Genomic DNA, 20,404 nt, shown 5'->3' on the forward strand with positions numbered 1-20,404 from the left:
TTTGTTGAGCTGATCCGTCTAATGAAATGGAACAATAAATTCCAACGTAATCGGCGTACCCGGCTCAATTTGAGCACGCTTGTTTGTTCGCTTTCCTATGGCAACTACATTCGGACAAATAACGTAGGTGCTGTGATTCCCAACCCATGTGCCGTCTGAGATCATCAAAGTATTCAATGTTCAGCAAATGTAGTTACAAAAGAATGCAAAATCATATCATCTGCATAAAAATGACAACGTTCCTTTTTTTCACATTCTGTCCCACATCATTTATGCACGTGGCAAAAAGAGGTGGGCCAAGAATAGACCCTTGTGGCACGCCATGAGTAACTGTCAAAACATCAGAACGCAAGTAATCATATTTCTCACTTTGAGTTCTAGCAGAAAGATAGTTGCTTTAGTGTAATCATTTAATAACACATCATTTTGAAAATAAATCAGACGCGTGTGCACTATTTGTATTCTGTTTATTTGGATGTCAATGCGCAGGCATTCAAGGTATTTTGTTCTCGTGCGTTTGGTGCCGTTCTCAAAGATGGCCGACCTTTTGCGCATCGTGCATGCGGTGGTCACAGGTCAAGTCCGGACAGAGTGCTCGTCAGCAAGCTGAAAGTAAGCGCGAGCACGTTGCTAGCGTGCGGCCGTCAACGAACGCCGCGGCGGCAGCTGTGTCCGAGGGCGTCTCGGGCGAGTCCTGTCTCCGCACCTTTCTGGCACCTTCCTTTCACCTTTATTGGTTGACGAAAAAGGATTCAGTTGCAACAGCAGTGCGTAACCGTGTCTTGCGCAAGGACACTTGCACATGTTCGCAAGGTTTGAGAATCGGACCCACAACCTGAACAACGACCACTGAAGGAGTTCACGGGCCATGCTTGTCCTTCTGTTAAAAGAAGTGTGCCAACTTTTTGGTTTTTCTTCGACTTATTCTCCAAATGCCTTTTTTGGATAGCAATCGTGTAAGAATGTGATATGAGAACAAACTCGAAACGTTTTCTACTTCTTCCTACTGCCTTTGAACATGTAAACCGAGTCCAACCGTTGATGACTTTTTTTTCTTTCTTTCCTCCAATTTGTATTTTATTTCACGTTCAATCGAACATTAAGCTTTTGAGCGACGAGTATTCCCAGCAACTTTTCATGTGAGCAAAAGTATTGGGACAACTGCCACGTTGATTGTCAAATGTCGCCCACGTTCAAAGCACGCTCGCTCGCTCTCCTCGGGGAAAAGCGGCACACTGTCGGTGCATTGCCCAAAAACAAAAGACATGCTCTCTCCTCCCGTCGACATTGACGTGGCCTCGCCGTCCATGTGACCGCATTGCAAAGGCCGAGGAATGAAGTGTCAATAATCGGTTGTCCGTAGGCGGATCCGATCAAGTCGGGTCAAAAGTCACGCCGCAAACGGGAAATGTGGCCATTAGGCGCATGAGCACATGTGGCAAGAGTACTCGAGTACAAGTCAACGGACTTGTGGAAAAAAGTACAACTCTTGAAAGCGAGTCTAACGGAAAAAAAAAAACGCGCACAGCAAATGATGGGACTCATCGATTAACAGAGGTGGCCGTCGTCATTCCGTCGCTAAGTTCCCGTCAGCGTCCACATCATTTCCGCGTCACACACAGATGAATAAAGAAAAAAGAACAAAAAAGGGACAGGCACGCTCTGAAAACAATCCGTAACGTGCGACCGAAAGATTGTGACCCATTATTTTCAGTTGTGCAGCACCTCGGAGTCCGTTCTCGACGCCGTTTGCCTGACTCGGACCGAAATATCGAAGGGCGCTCACGGACGAATGCGCGGCCACCTCGGGCGATTGCTTTGAATTTTGAGGCCATCAAAACGTGTTCCTCAGCGTGGCGAGCGTTGGCAACAAACAAAAGATGATGACTCACAATAACGACAAGAAAAAACGTTTTTTTTCACCCAGCTACCAAGGTCAAACAATTATCATTATTTTTAGGGCAATAATTAAAATTAGAAGTCATAAAACAAACAAACAAAAAAAATGTCGTCCCACTCGTGAAAACGCCGCATTCCGATTAACATCGAGTTGAGCAGTAAAATCCATCTCAGCGGGTGGCCATCTTGTCACTTCTGCGGACTGAAAATGTCATCACAGTTTCTTGGTGCTCAGCTAGCGACCAATCATGACTCAGCTTTAGAATGCAGGTGAGCCGTGATTGGTCGTTACTTGAGCAACTGCGATGTCATTTTCAGTCAGCAGAAGTGACAAACGGAGATGGCGAGAAATGGGAGCTTATGTTCCCCAATCGTCGGGAAAGCCGACATCTCCGTGAGGTGCGACCGCAATAGAATGGAGCCAATCCAAATGGGGTCAACCCGATGATGCAACTTTTGGAATGAAAGCCACTTTGCCAGATCTTTTTTTTTTTTTTTTGCCTTCGCTGCCATTTTCCGTTCCTCTTCAGAAACAAATATTGATCTGGTACTTTCTGTTGTTCATTAATGTGAGATCTTTGTCAAGTTTTTTTTTTTTTTAATCGGCATCTCCATCCGATAGATCACTTTCAATAAGTATTTGAGTACTTCAAGAAGTACAGGTAACTATTTGTTTGGTCAATCTAATCAATATTTCTTATTTGGTTTCTCATGAGACTTCCTCACTTGTTTTACTAGTAAGGTAACTTTTGGTAAGAGATTTACAAACTATATATTGTATGTAACTTTGAGGGTTGGCTTAGAAAAAAGAAATGGATCGACCAACACAAGTACAGTAACAAAGTATTTGACGGTCCACCACTGGTCATGCGGAACAAGACATCATGTCGAATTGTCTTGTTGCCAGCTGCGGATCAAGCAAGGAATGTCTTCCTCCCGCTCGCACGCACGCCCCTTCCTCTTTCTGCCTCAAAAAGCCCAAGAAGCAGAAACGCCTCTGAAGTCGCTCAAGCAAGCGTGCGCCATGAGGTTCGAGGAAATCCTCGACGATGTCGGCGGCTTCTCCAACTTCCAGTTCCTCGTTCTGAGCATCCTGTGCCTCCCGCGGGCCATCCTGTCGCTCCATTTCTTGCTGCACAACTTTGTGTCAGCGACACCAGCGCACATTTGCGCCCACGGACCACCGGCCCCGGACTTGACCCGAGCCGAAGCCGGCACCCGGAGCTCATGCGGCGTCGACGACGGGTCGACGAGCGGCAACCTGACCCTGGAGAAGAATTGGACCGGGCTTTGTCCTCACGGCTACGTCTATGACAGATCCGAGTTCACCTCGACCACCGCCACCGAGGTGAGGCCAAGTCCACCTCTGCTCTGCTTTGAACGAACCTTTTGCTTGCGGTGACCCCCCTCCCTCACCGCGTGCCCCCAAAAACTCCAGGTGCCTGCCGTGGAAAGACTTCACTCCTCGTTTTGTTTTTCCTGCACAAATATACAAGAGGTCTTGATCAGGACTCGATCAACTATTGACCAAGTTTTAATCGGACTCCAATCAAGTCTTGGCCCAGGTGTATGCCAGGTCTTTTTCAGGGGCTTTGATCGGGTCTTGAGCAGGTTGTGAGCAAATCTGGACCAGGTTTGGATCAAGTCTTCCATTCTGTCTGTGTGCGTGCAGTGGGACCTGGTGTGCGAGAACCGGCAACTGAATCAGGTGTTGGCCACGTATTTCTTCCTGGGGGTGACCTTTGGCGCCATCCTCTTTGGACATCTCTCTGACAAGTAAGTTAGCAGACAGAAAGTCACAACAAAGCACCGAGTCTTCTGCCGTGTCTTGTGTGACTCTTGTAAACAAGCGTGAAAAAGAGGAAGTGGTCAAGAAATCCGGCCGGTTCTGCCATTTTTCCACGCACGGTCACGTCTGTCTTCTCATGACCCTTCCAAGATGGCGCGGGGGGCGGAACGGCAGTCGCTTGGGCTCAGTCCTGGAAAAGCTGTCTTTGGAAAATACTTCCTGCCGTCTGGGAAACCAACTCTCTCTCTCTCCCTCTCGCTCTCCTTTTCTTTCTCTTTCTTTTCTTTTTTGTTTGTTTTTTTTTAACAAAAAAATTCCGTCGCGTTGGACATATTTGATTTGATTCTCCGACGCTTCCTTGATTGTCATTGTCTATGCACTTTGTTGATTGGTTACAGTCTGTTTACGTTAAAATTGCACCTTTATCGAGGTCAAGTCCAAGTCCAGATGAGATCAAGACTCAACCTTTAGACAGAAAATACTATCAGTTTTTTCAGGATCATCGAATTGGAGGAATTTCAATCTGCTCAAGACTCTTTGTTGCTTTTTTTTAACCGTGCGTGCAGATATGTTACGCTTTATTAGACCGACTGGTGAGCATGTCCGCCTCGCAGCCTTCCTGTGTGGAGTTTGCATGTTCTCCTTGTGCCCGCGTGGCTTTTTACCGGTTTCCTCCCACATTCCCAAAACATTTCATAGTAGGTTGATTGGTCACTCTAAATTGGCCCCAGGTGTGTCTGCGAGCGAGGCTCGTTGTTCATCTTTTTGTGCCCTGCAATTGGCTGGCAGCCACTTTAGGGTGTGACTCCGCCTCCTGCCCGAAGACAGCTGGGATGGGCTCCGGCACGCCCGTGACCCTCGTGAGGACAAGCGGCTCAGGTAACACGCCGACGTATGTTGCTTTATTATTGGTGGTCGAACCAGGGGGTGAGACGAGAAGGATATTTGACACCAGGGGGCAGCAAACTGCAGCGAGCCCATGCTTAACTCAAAGCCAATGAATGGCAAACGGCCCGTGACTTGGATAGCGCTTGTCCACCTATGAAGACACTCTTTGCGCTTCACATTCGCCTCCTGAAGGCCGGCGCAGCAGCAGAAGCAGCTCGAGGTTCAGCATCTTGCTCGAGGACACTGTGACGTGGTCGGAAAGGGCCGGGGGGGGTGGAACCCGCAACCTCTGGGTGAGAAACGACCGCTCTTCCGCTGAGCCGTGCCACCCCCAATGAACTCGAATGCACGGAGCTGCGGTAGGCTTTGGAGTCGGCGATTCCCTCGCGATCAGGTCAACCAATCCGCTCGCAGTTTCCCCGGTGCTCGTGAATGACCCGCGGGACCACAATTTTGCATGTGCTGCTCTTTGGGCTCTTTCCGGAAGACTAAACGATGGTCTTGGCGGTCATGTGTGCAGGTTCGGTCGAAAGTTGATGCTGGTGGCGGCGCTGGCGGGCACCACCATGTTGGGCGCGACCTCGGCTTTTGCCAGCTCTTACACCATGTTCGCCGTGTCTCGCGCGCTGAGCGGCATGACATTGAGCGGCGTATCCATCATCGGCACAGTTCTGGGTGAGCGACGCTCGCTTTGTCGTAGCCGTCCCGAGCTTTAAACGCTTGTGTCTCTCAGGCATCGAGTGGACGGACGTGAAGCATCGCACCTTGACGGGCACGCTCATCAGTTTGTCGTGGAGCGCGGGCAACATGCTGCTGGCCCTGCTGGCCTACGCCATCCGAGAATGGCGCCACCTGATGTTGGCCGTGACGGCGCCGTGTCTTGTGGCTTTGGTCAGTTGCTGGTAAGTCAGAAGCACGTCTGCGGGGCCCGGAGAGCGCGACCCCGTTCACGTGCGCCGCCGTCACCATCCAGGTGGCTGCCCGAGTCGGCCCGCTGGCTGCTCGCCAACGGCAGGACCGCCGAGGCCCATGAGTGCCTTGTTCGTTGCGCCAAGATGAACCGGAAGAATGCCAACAGACTGCAGCCGGAAGTAGGCGTCGCCACCGGTACGCTTCCTGCGCCACTTTTGCGTGAAAAGCCCCCTCTTGTTGCAGATCTTGGAGAAGGCGGCCATGTCCGACATGGCCAACACGAGCCATTCCTACCTGGATCTGCTCAAGACGCCTCAGCTGAGGAAGATCACGCTGGTCTCTGGAGTCTTCTGGTTTTCCGTGGGCTTCCTCTACTATGGCATCAGCTTCAGGATCTCAGGCTTCGGCGTCAACATCTACCTCACGCAATTCATCTACGGGGCCATCGAGGCGCCCGCTAAAATCCTGGCCTACTTTGTTCTGGACTGGATCGGGCGACGCAACGGTCAGGCAGGATTTCTGATCACGACGGGCGCGCTCATCGCCATCAATGCGGCTATTCCTCTCGGTGAGCGCAAGCGGCAGACAAAGCCGAATGAGGCCAGGTCTCGAGTGCGCGTTTCCCTTTTCTTTTTCAGACTTGTCTGTGCTACGGACCTGCGTGGCCGTGGTGGCAAAGGGCTTCTCCGAGGCGGCGTTCACCACCGCGTTCCTCTACTCGGCCGAGCTTTTCCCCACCGTCCTTCGGTAAGACCACCAAGCCTCACTCTCGAGACGGTCGGTCTACGTCTAGCCTCTGGGACACCGAAGTTCAACTTGTCTTCGGAGGTGGCAAATCCAGGTCCCGAAGTTTGGATTTAGCCACGGGTGCGTCTGCTTAACTGGCGGCTAAACGAGCTCATCTGGTAGACGCACCTGCGGCCAAAAGCCAAACTGCGGCAGGGTTTTGACTTTCTGGACCAGGTTTTCCCCATCTCTGCTTCTCTTCTTCGGATGGAAGTAGTTTGAGCGTCATGCAAGTCAATCGTTTACTTCTGCTTTCAGTGAGCCCATGTCGCTAGCACACGATAGCCACGATTTGTTTCTTTGGACAGGCAGTGTGGAATCGGTTACACTTCCTGTCTGTGCCGCATCGGGAGCTCGGTGGCCCCGATGATCATGCTGCTTGAGGACACTTGGTTGTTCCTGCCGGCGCTCATCTTTTCCGCCACGGGAATACTCAGTGGCGCGCTCGTCTTCCTGCTTCCTGAGACGCTCAATGTGCGCCTGCCTGAGAACATTCTGGATATTGAGGAGGGAAGGTAGGCGGCGGGAAGGAACGTGTTGTGTTTCGACAACACGTCCTCGCACTGCTCCCTACAGTCAAAAGACAGCAGCACACATTGAAGGATGTCCTTTTTTTGGTCTTCAGACACAGGAAGTCGGAGCCTGACAACCGGTTTCGTAGTCTCGAGATGACTGCCAACAGCGCTGCGGCGGCGGCACATGATTAGCCTGCTGGCATTCCAAGCGGCGCAAGATACAGTATTTGATTTGGGATATGTTTGACTTTTTGACTTGCATGAAAATAAAGAACCAAATTCCTCTTCTCTTCTCGTAACTACATCACTGCATGCACAATGAGCTTGCATTTCCAATTTCATCAGATATTATGAGTTGAACAAAAATGTTTTCAAGTGCTCCTGTAAGGAGCAATTCAAGTAAATAAAGGATGGCATGATGCTCTCATAGCATTCCAGACACATTTGAATCCTGAGTACCGATTACCGCGGATTCGAATCGAGCTGATGCCGGCCTGACTTCAAGGCATCGAGTACTCGCAAATGGCCGTCACCGATACCAGTCACTGGCGTTGTTCGCCGCTCAAGAAGGAAATGGATCACAACGGCCCGTTTTTTTTTTTTCAAAGTCAACTGCACTTATGCGCGTCCTTTCAAATGCTCACTAAGATTGCATTTCTTGAAGTCTGGGTCTGTTTACGTTTCTATCCATGCCACGACCAATATTGACATGCTTATGCGCTAACTCAATTTGGGCGCTACAATGACTTTGTGCGTTCCAGGATTTCATCCATAGATGGAAGTACAGGCGGTAGCGCTGCCTGCTTCGGATTTCGATGGCGCCATTGTGCAGGCTGCGAAGTCTAACCCTAACCCATTTTTGGATTGAGGAAATAAGTGGTGTTGAGCATCCGCACTGATCAAAACGTGCAATTTTTTCACACGCACTTCCTGTTAGGATCTTCGAGCTTGGTGAAGGTTGGCGAAGGTCATTGCAATCTTTAGCGTTAGCCGCTATCGCAAACCTGGCAAACCTTTTAACTTGTTTGTTACCTTGTTTGGTGGCGTTTGGCCACCGGCACCCTGATAAGCCCGTCGCTCTGCAGCCATCTTTAGAACTTTATCTCCTCACTTAAGTGCGCTTATCACGCCCCCTCCCCCGTCCACGTTTCCCTGGCGATGCAAACACGTGAGCTGAGCATTTTCTTTTTGCACTAATTAGGAATGCTCTTGTTTTGTTTTGTTTTCAAGCCTTCCTTAAGCAGAGCAGATTGTCTTGATTGTGATGCTTTCTTCTGGAAGTGACAAATATGGGCGGGAGCTCTCTCTTGGCTCCGCCCACTCACATTAGAAGTGTGTGGGCCCACTCAGCTGCTTCACTTTCTGTCAGCTTCTCGTCCTCTTCACATCTTCTCTTCGTCCTTTTTCAACATTTTTATCCAAGTTCATAGAAAGCTTTGGAAGGTGAGTTTGCATCAACAAATCAATTAAAAAAAATATATATTTTAATCCAAAAACTAAAGCCATGACGGAAAACTTTCTGTTGGATATGAAATGCGCAGATCATCTTTATTATACGCTGTTCACATCACTCTATCAAGTATTGATTTGAAAAAAAAAAACACCCAAACAATTCCAAACCAAACGTGAAATCGTTTTTCTTTTTTTTTTTCAATTTGTGAGAATGTGACGTATTAATTATGCCGCAACATCAAGCTCCGTATTCCATTTTATCACGAAAGCTCGATTGCAACATCGTCATGTTGAGCAGATGATTTTTTTGGGGGTGAATTATTTTTTGCACAAAGAACTTGAAGTCGGGATCGGATGAGTAAATCCCTCTCTCCCCCCAAACGGTGTCAGGCAACAAAGTTGATATGCCGTCGTCGTTGCCCTTTGACGTCACGTCCAATCTGCAACTGGCTTTCGTTATCAATTATTTCTTTTCACATGGTTACGTAAAAAGTCGAAAGTGGTTTGGTGGTCCTCGAAATGTGAGCCTGATAACGTCTGATTGAATTTGTTCTTTTTTGTAATACGCCGTTCGCGTCTTTCCATCCGGCAGGCTAGCGGAGGAGCGCTAACATCTCGCAATGCATCGAGCCGTGACGCCGTCATCGTGGCTTGTTTTGTTGCCGCTGGTGTTTGCGAACGCGGCGAGCTGCGCTGCCGTCGCCCGGATGAACGACACGCTGCGCAACAACACCAAATGCAGCGGCGGCACCAAGTGCAAGGACGGCGTCGTCTTGTCCCCGTGGCAACCGGAGGACCCCGGCCTCCCGGACCGCCTGGCCAGGGCTACCATTTATTTTGTGGGTCTCGCTTACATGTTCGTGGGCGTGTCCATCATCGCCGACCGCTTTATGGCGTCCATCGAGGTCATCACATCTCAAGAGCGACAGATAAGCGTCAAAAAATCCAACGGGGAAAGGTTCACGACCACCGTGCGCATCTGGAATGAGACCGTGTCCAACCTGACTCTCATGGCGCTGGGTTCGTCCGCTCCGGAAATCCTGCTCTCTGTTGTCGAGATTTGCGGTCACAACTTTGACGCCGGAGAACTGGGGCCCAACACCATCGTGGGAAGCGCTGCCTTCAACATGTTTGTCATCATCGGCCTTTGCGTCTACGTCATCCCCGACGGGGAGACCCGCAGGGTCAAGCACCTGCGCGTTTTTTTCGTCACGGCCGCCTGGAGTGTCTTTGCCTACACGTGGCTCTACCTGATCCTGGCCTTCTTCTCGCCGGGCGTCGTGGAGATTTGGGAGGGGCTTCTGACACTCTTCTTCTTTCCCGTTTGCGTCAGCTTTGCATACGTGGCCGACCGCCGCCTCCTCTTCTACAAGTACGTGTACAAGCGCTACCGAGGGGGGAAGCGCAGGGGGGTCATCATAGAGACCGAGGGTGAGCCGGAGCTTCCTTTCCAAATGCCGGCCCTGTTTGACACCGAGCTGCGCTTTGACGTGCCGCTGGAAGACGGCCCAGCGAGGAGGCCGGAGCATTTGAAACCCAAACATTGGGTCGAGGAGACCGAGCAGTTTCGGGATCTCGCCGTCTACCACGGTTCAACACAGCGGGACCAAAGTGGCACGTTCCACCGGTGCCACGCCTCGCAGACCGCGACGGACATCCCAAAGAACGAGTCGGCTGCCGACCCCGACCGCGGCATCCCTTGGCGCGACGTCGCGTCCCAAAGGTCCGCTGAGGTGTTCTTCCAACCGGCAAGGTACCAGTGCTTGGAAAACTGCGGCAGCGTTGCACTGAATGTGCGTCGAGCAGGCGATCTGAGTTCAAGCATCGCTGTTGACTTTCAGACGCAAGACGGCACTGCCAAAGCCGGTTCGGATTTCTGCTGCAAGCGGGGAACGTTGGTGTTCCGGGCCGGCGAGACCCAGAAGGAAATCCGTATTGAAATTGTCGACGACGATGTCTTTGAGGAAGAGGAGCACTTCCTGGTCCACTTAAGCGGCGTGAGGGTTGTTTCGGGCGGCGACGGCGGCGTCGAGGGAAGAGATGACGGCAGTTCGGCGGCTCTGGCTTTGCCTTGGACAGCCACGGTCAGCATATTTGACGACGACCACGCAGGCATCTTCACCTTTGAGGAGCCGGCAATGACTGTGAGCGAGAACATCGGCGTGATGGAGATCGGGGTCGTCCGGACCACTGGCGCTCGTGGAGTGGTTGCCGTGCCATACAGAACCATTGAAGGGACCGCCAAAGGGGGCGGCCGAGACTTCGAGGACACTCACGGCGTCCTGGAGTTTGACAACGATGAGATCTGGTGAGTGCAAATTATGTGCGACACGAACCGGGTCATAAGACGAGAAAACATCTTAGCCGGCTGCTGCCGCGTCCCTTTTTAGCGGGAGTTCATCAACCGATCAGGCGGCGAGTTTTTTCTTCTTCGTGACGGCTTCATCATCACCATCGTCATGCTTCTTTCTCTTTGTGTTTCAGTAAAACGCTTCGCATCAACATCATCGACGGCGAAGCGTACGAGAAGAACAAAAAGTTTTGGGTGGAGATTGACAAGCCACGACTGCTGGAGATGAGCCACAGGAAAGGTGGGGGTGTGGCCTTTCTCACCTCTCGCCGGGGCGAGCAAAGCACCTCGCTAAGCGCACAGCTCTGTTCCTGCTCAGGCAAAAAACATGCAAACTGACCCCAAGTCAATGTTCGAGGACAATCTTGAAAAGCTTTCTTGCGCGAATTGATGAAGCCACAACGTCTCTGTATTTTAAAGGTTTGGCCAATTGACAAAAAAAAACGTTTTAGCTTACAGCATTTCATTTCCATTTCACTTTTGACACGTCATCAGTCCATACAATGAGTACACTTTTAGGGACTATTGAGTTCCTAGGTCCGAAAGGAGGTTTGCACATGGCTGACCACATCTTCTGAGGATTTCAGCATTGTGCGACCCCATCTGGCTCCTTTTCAAGGTTTCGCATTTTGGGCGTTTTTCCTAGCCCTCCTGCGGGTTCAGATCAGGGAATGTCGTTAATATTTGTCAACTGTGGGGACGTTCCAGACTTTCTTCTGATTGAGGGCCATAGAAGTCAATTTGACTCGACTTGCCCTCGAATTTGGTAGTTATCTCAATAATTCATCAGAGTTTTTGGAATAATTCAGATCTTGATGTTATCACATTTTTAAAAAAAAAAAAAAACAGCCAAAGACCCAAATGTTTGTTGCTTTGCTCGGTTTGTGTGTCACAAAGCTGAAAACACGTTTCTTTCCTGTTTTGTGGTCGACGTCCTCAGCTGTTCTGCTTCAAGAAGTTGGTAAGTCGCCTTTCATGCTACATGCCCGTTTTTCAATATTTTGGGCTTCTGTTCTTTTTTGGGTCGTACGCATTTTTTTCCAAGCAAGCTCTCTGAGAAAATGAAGCCAAAGTGTGTTCTTATCTCTTTCTCTGTAGGTGGATTCTTGCTCACAGGTGAGCGAAAGCAGAACTTTCGGAAGGACATCATGTCGGCTAATGAGTAATGTCACGCTTTTGTTTTGACAGACAAACCAATGTTCGGTAAGAGCACTTTTCTTCAAGAACACTGACTGGTTGTTTGCGGCGACTGGTGGACGCCGATCCAGTCTGTGCTCCTGGAGGACCTTGTGGTCAGGTGTACCATGTGTCTTCTTCCCAAAACCTTTTCTCACCTCTCTTTTTGGCTTTTCCTCACCACCTTCTCACCTTCTTCTCACTTCCTTCTCACCTCATCATCCGACAGGCAAGGAGCCGGTCTACAGAAAGCTCCAACGGCAAGAAAAACCAAACCCCGCTTCCATTATAACCATCTCAGGTGAGCTTTGTCGTCGTCCATCCTCTGCGAGGGCCTTTCAGCGCAAGTGTGTGTCTCTCAGAAGGAGCCGAGAACTTGGGGACAAAAGAGGAAGATGAGCGGCGGATCGCCCGGTTGGGTCGACCGATGTTGGGCGAAAACGTCAAACTGGAAGTCGTCATTGAAGGGTCTTACGAGTTTAAGGTGTCACCTTCATCAAATCTTCTTCGGTCACATATAGTCTTCAAGTTCAAGTATTGATTTGTGTCCGACAATTGTTGGCGTGTCTTGACACAACATTGTGTGCCAGAGTGCTGTGGACAAGGTTCTTAAGAAGACCAGACTGGCCGTGCTTGTGGGAACGACGTCGTGGAGAGAACAATTTGTGGAGGCCATCACAATAAGCGCAGGTAAACAATTTGCAAGTAAAAAAAAACACCAAGCATGCTTGTGTTGCGTTCTCGTGGTGGTGTCACCGGCAAGACCGGCAGCAAAAGCAAACGACAGTCCGGCCAAGACCCGACGGGTCAACCCTGCCACAGCCGGACCAGCAGGACCAGCATGTCGAGCAGCCGCAGTCTTGCCTGGTGTCAGCAGCTACCAGCAGGGCATGCGCCGCATGTTCCGCTCCTGCCCAGTGGCCCGCGGGTCACTCGGCCGAAACGGAACGCTGAAGTCGGTGACGGCGGCCAGAGCAGCCGCAGAAACACTTCAGTGAAAATGTGGCCCGCCTTTCTTGTGTGTAGGCGATGACGATGGTGACAGCAAGAAGCCGCCGTCTGCTCTGGACTATGTGATGCATTTCCTGACCGTCTTCTGGAAAGTTCTGTTTGCGTTAGTCCCGCCCACCGACTACTGGAGCGGCTGGGCGTGCTTCGTGGTCTCGATCGCAGTCATCGGCGCCCTGACAGCGGTCATCGGGGACCTGGCGTCGCACTTTGGCTGCACGGTGGGTCTGAAGGACTCTGTCACAGCTGTGGTGTTCGTGGCGTTGGGCACGTCGGTGCCAGGTAGGTGGTCGCTCGCGTGTCTGGCATGGCCGAGGCACGATGTCTTCTCAGGGTCTTGTGTCTTCCTCAGATACCTTCGCCAGCAAGGTGGCGGCCAGCCAGGACCAATACGCCGATGCCTCCATTGGCAACGTAACAGGAAGTAACGCCGTCAACGTGTTCCTGGGTATCGGCGTGGCCTGGTCCATCGCCGCCATTTACCACTCCTCCCAAAACCAGGTGTTCCGGGTGGACCCGGGGACGTTGGCTTTCTCTGTCACCCTCTTCACCATCTTCGCCTTCATCTGCATCGGCGTTCTCATCTATCGGCGCCGACCTGAAATCGGCGGAGAACTCGGCGGACCGCCGCTCGCTAAGACAGCCACTGCCGGCTTGTTTTTCAGTCTGTGGTTGACGTACATCGTCTTGTCGTCGCTCGAGGCTTACTGCCACATCCCGGGCTTCTGACCTCGCTGCTGCTTCCGGCGCTGCTTCCGCCGCTGCTGCCGCCGCTGCTGTTGCCGCCACCTCCTTATTTTTGGACCTCCGACCATCGTAACGCCGACGGACGGACGACGATGGCACGATTCAGGCGGAATTGAATTTTTTTTCTAAATGACGACGTTGCCCTCATGATCATTACCGAGTGATCCATGTTGAACACATAAATAAAATCCGAAACATTATTGCAATTGTTGGGAGAAATGTTTTGATTTCATTTCTTTCGGGCCTCCAAATGTTTGAGCCTGTGAAACGGATGCGATGAGAATAACGAGCGACAAAGTTGTCGTGTGTGCATTTGCCTGCCGACAAATAAGAAATCGACGTGTTCCGGCCCAACTCTTTGCGCGTTCCATGCTTGTGCGCCGTCAGCCTGAGTCAACCGAGCAATGAGGTCAAGGGTTCCGATCACCAATCGGGTCCCGGGAACTGCATCCGTTCAGGCCAAATCTGTCGGGGGTTTTTTTTATTTGATGATTGTCATGCGGTAGTTTGATGTTCGTCTTGCGATAACTCTGCTTTGACCTCCTCCTCCGAAGTTTTTTTGTGTCTTTATTTCCTTCACATAAGCATCCGGTCAAAGAACTCAATACTGCCCTCTAGGGGTAGTAAAAGCAACATTACATATATATATATATATATACAATCCATCCAACTTTATGTATATAGCGTCAGTACACAAACAAAAATGGCACTAATAATATAACGACTGAAGCAAAAAAAAACAGATGAAACTTCCCTAGACCAGCCAATTGACACATTGACAATGCTCACCTTTATTGTATTTAGTACTTTTTAAATTAATTAATTAATTTAGTTAAAACTGCACGATGGCTTCACAGTGCAGAGGTCGTGGGTTCGATTCCGCCTCCGGCCTTCACGTCTGGACTTTGCATGTTCTCCCCGTGCCTGCGTGGGTTTCCTCCGGGTACTCCGGATTGTTTTTACGCATTTGTAAATGTTTTTGCTACAATAATGTCGCCGTACATAACTTTCATCCTTTTTTTGTTTTGCAGCTCTTCCTGGTGACGTTGGTCATGCTGCAAAAAAAAGTCCACATATCGTGGTCACGTCTTTTTGGCAGCGCAGAGGCGTAAATCACTTAGATTACGTGAGTTGTGGTCATCTGACAACCTGCTGACTTGACTTCCGGTTTTCGACTTCCGGTTTGGGACTGGCAGGCTCCGCGGCGCAGGCTCAACAAATCAGGTAAACTTTGACGTCAAACATTCTCTCTCAAACATCTCAACCAAATAACAAACAAAACAGGCCAGGTTGAGCGGGGTAGTGACGTCACACGACCAATCCTTTCGAGTTCGTCACTTGACATAATTGTGCGACGTCAAAGGAGGATTTCAGTTCTCGTCGAAGGAGGGCGATAAAAAAAAGGGTTCCGAATTGTAATCAGCTTCAAAATGAATCAATTGTTACCGGAAGTCTCTTAAAAATGTGCCAAGTCTTTCACGGCGACATTCGAATCGCTGCAATGCAATTTGTATTCCTTCTCGCCATTTGCGCAAATCCCAACCTCCGCATTTATTGTTCAGTCTTTTTGGATTTTAAGTCCCCATCCTGCGTTTCTTTCATGATTACATTTCCACGAATTGATGAGAAAATTGGATTACAAACGTGACAGAAAAAACATTTATAGCATTAAAAACAATCAAAGCTATTATTGTAAAAGTGCAAAGACAGGAAAGACGTTTTTTATGAGGGGGGGCAGTTCGTTTTCAAGTTGTTAAAAATGGTTCAAGTAAGGAAAGACTTTCGATATGACATGCCGTCCAAAAATTATTTGGGATTTATGTGTAGTTGTGTCCATGAAAATGCATTTTGTAAATGTTTTTCATTTGATACTAGTGTACATTTTCTTTGCCACAAATATGTCAATAAAATCGTTGTCGTTTTGCAAAGCTAAATTGATTATAAATGTAATTTGGAGACCGATTATTGGTTAGATCTTGAAATTCTGTGGTGAAAGTATTATTGATGAGGTGATAAATATTGAATATCTGTTTAACATCGAACATCTCCGTCATGACGTCAGCCGTTTACGTCTTCCGGTCCGAGAGCGTCCGCCCAAAAAAAACACCAAAAAACACGTCTGCTAAATTGCTAATGTAGCCGTTGTCTCGATGCGTATTGATTGAAATCCAACATTTCTGTTCGTAGCTGTTCTATGTATAAATGTAATTGTGTTAATTGTTAACTTAAATATGATTTGTGTCTTCTAAGATAGTTTTTTTTAAATTAATAAGTGTAGGCAGCTCACTTGATTATTGTACTTCATAAAAACAAAATGTAATTGAATTTACAGAACAAAACATTTTGGACATTTTGATTTGAGACTTCTCTTTGTAAGTTGCTGTACAAGTGCAAGTAATTGTCGATGGTGAGCAAAACAAAAGGGTGTCGGGTTGTTGCTCAACTGTCGCCGTTGCTCACAATTGGCAAGTTTAGCTGGCAAAACGACCTCAAAGGAACACCACCTTATTCATTTTTTGCACTTCATGGCAAAATGCTCAATCAAATGTTGGTTGCAAATCACGGCCGAAACGTTGCGGATGTGCTAATCGCTTTAAATGTCCATTTTCCGAGCGGCAATGTCCACGACCACGTTCTCACTTTTCGATTTCTTTCGATCGGAGAGACGCAAGTGGAGCCGGCCGCTGCGATTGTTCGTGTTGTGCATCATCGTGGCAAACGACCTCGTGAGGAAAGCCCGCCCGAAAAAGCCCAGGTGCCGTTTGATTGTGATGTCGGCACGTAGCTGCGGTGACGTGTCGTGAACGGCGCTGGACTTAGCTGCCTGAAAACGTGACACGAGGCGCCGTAACTTCCTCCTCAGAAGGACGCCGTCGATAGCTCGTGTTGGACTCGTTCAGCGAGGCGACATTTCTGGAGCCAATTGAGTTATCCGGAGACAAAAAGCAATTGAGCACGTGCCGCGCACACCTGACGTCTCGCTCACGTGTTCCACAAACGTTTTCGGTTGACTTGTTTTCAATGAAGTTGCGGCACATTGTCAAAAAATAAAGTTCAGATCACGTTCAAGCGTAAAACTGGGACAAGACTCTTGATGCAAACGGTTAGCAGCATGTGGTTTTGCTTTTGCTCCCAAAATAGGATATCGATTCAAATGAAGGACTACAGGTATCAAAGAATGTTAACCGTTGACACTGAAATTGGAACAATTTGGACCATTTCAAAGGGAATCAGTTTTCTGAACAATAAACTGGTTGTTGATTAATTGGGCGATCGATTATTTGCCGATGCCCTTTCGAGTCAGGTGGCGATGTTGTGTTTGCAGGCGGAGTTGGGGGCGTGGCCATGAACGTTTCAGACAACGAAGACGACGCCTATACAGAGCGCACGGCGCTCGTCCAATCCGAGAATCCGGCCGTGCCTTCGTATCGACCGGATGAGCGCTCACTAAAAAGGGTAAACGTTGACCTTCTGCGTTGCTACGAGCACGCTCCAGTTGGACTCTTGCAGAACTGCGTGCTACTAGTGCTGCTACTGACATCATCAAATTCCACTTGTTCACATCTGGCTCGTACTCGACTTGCGGTACGCTAAAAAAAAAACAACAACAAAAAAAACACGGAATCCTCAATGCCGACCCAAGTCGATCTGAATCAATTTGACACCTTGCCTTGCGCGTGTCAGGAACACAGCAAAGCAAAAGGAAGCCAAAAAGTGTCACAAAGTCCAGGAGGAAAGAAAGAGGATTCAAATTGACTCAATTTTCCCATTGTTGAATTGCTCAAGAGTCAGAGGTGGCGTCCCGCTCATGTTCACTTCACTTCACTCTTAAAGTGTTTTTCTTTTTTTCCACTTCCTCAAAGCATTTAAGCCTAAATCTAAGTGAATCACAACCACAAGATGTTAAATTGAATCGAAATAATCCGCGGCGGCACGGTGGACAACCGGTTAGCCCGATGGCCTCTCACAGTGCAGAGGTCGCGGGTTCAATTTTGGCTCCGGCCTTCCTGTGTGGAATTTCCATGTTCTCCCCGTGTTCGCGTGGGTTTCCCTCCAGGCACACATTCCAAAACTATGCGTGACGGGTCGATTGGACACTCGAAATTGCCCCTCGGTATGAGTGTGAGCGCGGATGTTTGTTTTTTTTTTTTTACGTGTGCCCTGCGATTGGCCGGCAACCAGTTCAGGGTGTGACCCCGACTACTGCTCGAAGACAGCTGGGATAGGCTCCAGCACCCCCGCGACCCTCGTGAGGAGAAGCGGAACAGAGAATGGATGGATGGGATGAAAGAATCCGATGGAATCTGATTAACGAATCGAAATGGATTCGATTCGTTAGGTGTTGAGCAATCACACTTGCGCGTCACTAGTTTTGGCTCTGGAGTAAGGCGTCGTCGTCCTCACTCGTGAAGGGTTCCAGGGGCTCCCGCTAAACGGCCGGCATGCCCCCTCCCCCGCAGACCACCGGGGAGCCGGCGGCGAGCGACGAGGAGCTGAGTCTCAAGTATGGAGCCAAGCACGTCATCATGCTATTTGTGCCCGTCACGTTGTGCATGGCGCTGGTGGTCGCCACCATCAAGTCGCTCCACTTCTACAGTGACAAGACAGACCAGCAGCTGTGAGCCGCCGCCGCATCCGTTAACCCCGCCGCCGCATCCGTTAACCCCGCCGCCGCTACTTACCGCCCTGCCGCTCTGGCCCGCAGGATTTACACGCCGTTCACAGAAAACACGTCGTCGGTGGGTCGGCGTCTGCTCAACTCGGTCCTGAACGCCATCGTCATGACCAGCGTCATCGTGGTCATGACCATCTTCCTGGTCTTCCTCTACAAGAAACGCTGCTACAAGGTGCGTCCCCTTTACCCCCTCCGCCCCTGCCGCCATCTTTGCTTTCACGCCGCTCTGCTCTTTGCTCTCAGCTGATCCACGGCTGGCTCATCCTGTCTTCGCTCTTGCTGCTCTTCTGGTTTAGCTTCATGTACCTCAGGTGAGAACGCCGTATTTTCTATCAGCAAATCAATTGCAGGCGCTTTGCATTGGTTGGCCAAACTACTACGAAAAGGACTTGAAATCAAATGGAATCGAAACGGAAACATCCGGAAATAAATTGCAACCCCACCGCCCCAAAAACATAAAAAAAACAGACAAATTATTTGAGTGGAATCAAAATGGCACAGAATTGCTCCCTAAAGAATCAAAACCAAAGTGAATCGGAATTAAATTGTGAATGGCAACTAATGACCGAAATGGAATCCAATCACTAAGTCGACAATTGGAAATTGCGGTACGGTTCGCCGATGGTCACGTGACGCTTATGCTCCTCCTCCTCAGTGAGGTGCTGAAGACGTACAACGTGGCCATGGACTACCCGACGGCGAGCGTGCTGATCTGGAACTTTGGCGCGGTGGGCATGACGTGCGTCCACTGGAAGGGTCCGCTGGCGCTGCAGCAGGCCTACCTGATCGTGGTCAGCGCGCTTATGGCGCTCGTCTTTGTCAAGTATTTGCCCGAGTGGTCGGCCTGGCTCATCCTGGCCGCCGTCTCCGTCTACGGTGACCGCCCCGGACGCCCCCCAACTCCGAGCCCGTCGGCCGTTCTGACGAGGTCGTCTTTGTTCCCTCGCTCGCAGATTTGGTGGCTGTCTTGAGTCCGAAGGGTCCGCTGAGGATGCTGGTGGAAACGGCGCAGGAGCGCAACGAGCCCATCTTCCCCGCCCTCATCTACTCGTGTAAGTTGGCTCCAAAAAAACAAAAAAAAAAAATGGTGTTGCACCACCACTTCAAAAAAATGAAACCAAATCATTTGGAAAAATTGACTTCAAGATTGCGTCTTTGTTGAATTCAAATCCAGCTCGCATCTCCCAAGACTGGTTTGACTTATTTATTTATTGTTTTAAACGTTTTGACACGCAAGGCCAACCCGAGTTGTTGACGAGAAATCTGTGTGTGTGTGCAGCCGCCATGGCGTGGACGGTGGGCATGGCGAGCCCCGCGGACAGCGAGCCACGGTGTGACACAGGTGGGCATCCGCGCACGCGACAAACTACCGCGGCCGCTCGTGCTTACGTTTGCCGTGTTGTGTGACAGATGAGGAGGCGGAGCCCAGCGGCGAGAGGGAGGAGGCGGAGGAGGAGCAAGACGAGCCGGACGAGCGTGAGTGGCGTGACGGCAGCGTCGTGTGTGTGAGAGACGCGCGTGTGTGTGACGCGTGTGCGCAATGTGGCGTCAGGCGGCGTGAAACTGGGCCTGGGCGACTTCATCTTCTACAGCGTCCTGGTGGGCAAAGCGGCGGCAGGCGGCGGCGACTGGAACACCACCATCGCCTGCTTCGTCGCCATCTTGATTGTAAGTCGTTCCCAACTTGTGTCGTTCAGATATCGGAAAAGGTCCCGATTCTGCCTAAAAACGCGGGGATTGGATCTGCGAGTCGCAACCGATATGGTGCCGACACCGGCCATCAAATATGAGAAGCCTTCGCGTGGTTGCCGTTTCTGGTTACGTGTCGACGAGTTTGGTGATGAGGCACTTGCTGTCGAGATGTGTGTGCGTGCATAACCCCGCCCCCTCCTGCTTCAACCAGAGGTGAATCAATTGAGAGGATTTGCTGACTGCGTGTCAAATTGTTGGTACGTTTCAGGGTCTGTGCGTGACGCTGCTGCTACTTGCCATGTTCAAGAAAGCCTTGCCAGCGTTGCCCATCTCCATCACATTCGGCCTCATTTTCTACTTCGCCACCGACTCGCTGGTGCGACCTTTCATGGACGACCTGGCCACGCACCACTTTTATATCTGACACCAACTTTGTAGCTTTTCCTTCACGGCGTTGGCGTCGGCGTCTGCGTCTCCGCCGTTGCGCTCCAATAAAAAGGACATCTTGCTACCAC

General features: G+C 50.2%; 3 protein-coding genes across 8 annotated transcripts; all 3 read left to right on the forward strand.

Annotated features, from left to right (window-relative positions):
• The first annotated feature begins 2,916 nt into the window (after nucleotides 1–2,916).
• Nucleotides 2,917–7,076, forward strand: LOC148334308 (solute carrier family 22 member 7-like). Of its 6 annotated transcripts, none has more exons than XM_088298711.1 (9): nucleotides 2,917–3,247; nucleotides 3,572–3,675; nucleotides 5,097–5,251; nucleotides 5,310–5,478; nucleotides 5,550–5,667; nucleotides 5,732–6,056; nucleotides 6,127–6,235; nucleotides 6,583–6,789; nucleotides 6,900–7,076. In XM_088298711.1, the coding sequence occupies exons 1-9, from the start codon at nucleotides 2,924–2,926 to the stop codon at nucleotides 6,979–6,981; spliced, it is 1,593 nt and encodes a 530-aa protein (XP_088154837.1). In that variant the 5' UTR covers nucleotides 2,917–2,923; the 3' UTR covers nucleotides 6,982–7,076. The 6 variants fall into 6 exon arrangements, with proteins under 6 accessions (XP_088154837.1, XP_088154838.1, XP_088154842.1 ...); XM_088298716.1 differs by lacking the exon at nucleotides 2,917–3,247 and adding an exon at nucleotides 4,478–4,567 and having other exon boundaries at nucleotides 3,596–3,675; XM_088298714.1 differs by lacking the exons at nucleotides 2,917–3,247; nucleotides 3,572–3,675 and adding exons at nucleotides 3,726–4,567; nucleotides 4,769–4,970.
• A 1,091-nt stretch (nucleotides 7,077–8,167) lies between these two features.
• On the forward strand, nucleotides 8,168–13,504 carry LOC148334309 (sodium/calcium exchanger 1-like). The gene is made up of 11 exons (XM_088298138.1): nucleotides 8,168–8,232; nucleotides 8,834–10,549; nucleotides 10,726–10,832; nucleotides 11,532–11,552; nucleotides 11,690–11,707; nucleotides 11,780–11,794; nucleotides 11,997–12,068; nucleotides 12,130–12,251; nucleotides 12,358–12,457; nucleotides 12,794–13,057; nucleotides 13,128–13,504. Exons 2-11 carry the CDS (start codon nucleotides 8,862–8,864, stop codon nucleotides 13,502–13,504), a joined length of 2,784 nt encoding a protein of 927 aa, XP_088154264.1. The 5' UTR covers nucleotides 8,168–8,232; nucleotides 8,834–8,861.
• Nucleotides 13,505–14,599: 1,095 nt separating this feature from the next.
• LOC148334310 (presenilin-2-like) lies at nucleotides 14,600–20,403 on the forward strand. Its single transcript, XM_088298932.1, has 11 exons — nucleotides 14,600–14,746; nucleotides 16,848–16,978; nucleotides 17,983–18,140; nucleotides 18,228–18,369; nucleotides 18,441–18,508; nucleotides 18,853–19,073; nucleotides 19,151–19,249; nucleotides 19,477–19,539; nucleotides 19,608–19,673; nucleotides 19,750–19,865; nucleotides 20,158–20,403. The coding sequence occupies exons 2-11, from the start codon at nucleotides 16,868–16,870 to the stop codon at nucleotides 20,311–20,313; spliced, it is 1,200 nt and encodes a 399-aa protein (XP_088155058.1). The 5' UTR covers nucleotides 14,600–14,746; nucleotides 16,848–16,867; the 3' UTR covers nucleotides 20,314–20,403.
• Nucleotide 20,404: the final 1 nt, after the last annotated feature.

This window comes from Idiotropiscis lumnitzeri, chromosome 6 (genome assembly GCF_059441095.1).
Source record: "Idiotropiscis lumnitzeri isolate Australia: NSW breed Sydney's pygmy pipehorse chromosome 6, RoL_Ilum_1.0, whole genome shotgun sequence".
In the NCBI taxonomy this organism is placed as follows: Eukaryota; Metazoa; Chordata; class Actinopteri; order Syngnathiformes; family Syngnathidae; genus Idiotropiscis; species Idiotropiscis lumnitzeri.

Coding starts and splice junctions, on each gene's coding strand:
- LOC148334310 (XM_088298932.1), top strand. CDS start 16,868: ATGAACGTTTCAGACAACGAAGACGACGCCTATACAGAGCGCACGGCG. Junction 19,540..19,607: donor CGAGCCACGGTGTGACACAG/GTGGGCATCCGC, acceptor GTTGTGTGACAG/ATGAGGAGGCGGAGCCCAGC. Junction 19,866..20,157: donor GCTTCGTCGCCATCTTGATT/GTAAGTCGTTCC, acceptor GGTACGTTTCAG/GGTCTGTGCGTGACGCTGCT.
- LOC148334308 (XM_088298711.1), top strand. CDS start 2,924: ATGAGGTTCGAGGAAATCCTCGACGATGTCGGCGGCTTCTCCAACTTC. Junction 3,676..5,096: donor TTTGGACATCTCTCTGACAA/GTAAGTTAGCAG, acceptor TCATGTGTGCAG/GTTCGGTCGAAAGTTGATGC. Junction 5,479..5,549: donor GTGGCTTTGGTCAGTTGCTG/GTAAGTCAGAAG, acceptor GTCACCATCCAG/GTGGCTGCCCGAGTCGGCCC.
- LOC148334309 (XM_088298138.1), top strand. CDS start 8,862: ATGCATCGAGCCGTGACGCCGTCATCGTGGCTTGTTTTGTTGCCGCTG. Junction 10,833..11,531: donor GGAGATGAGCCACAGGAAAG/GTGGGGGTGTGG, acceptor CGACGTCCTCAG/CTGTTCTGCTTCAAGAAGTT. Junction 12,069..12,129: donor TTCCATTATAACCATCTCAG/GTGAGCTTTGTC, acceptor TGTGTCTCTCAG/AAGGAGCCGAGAACTTGGGG.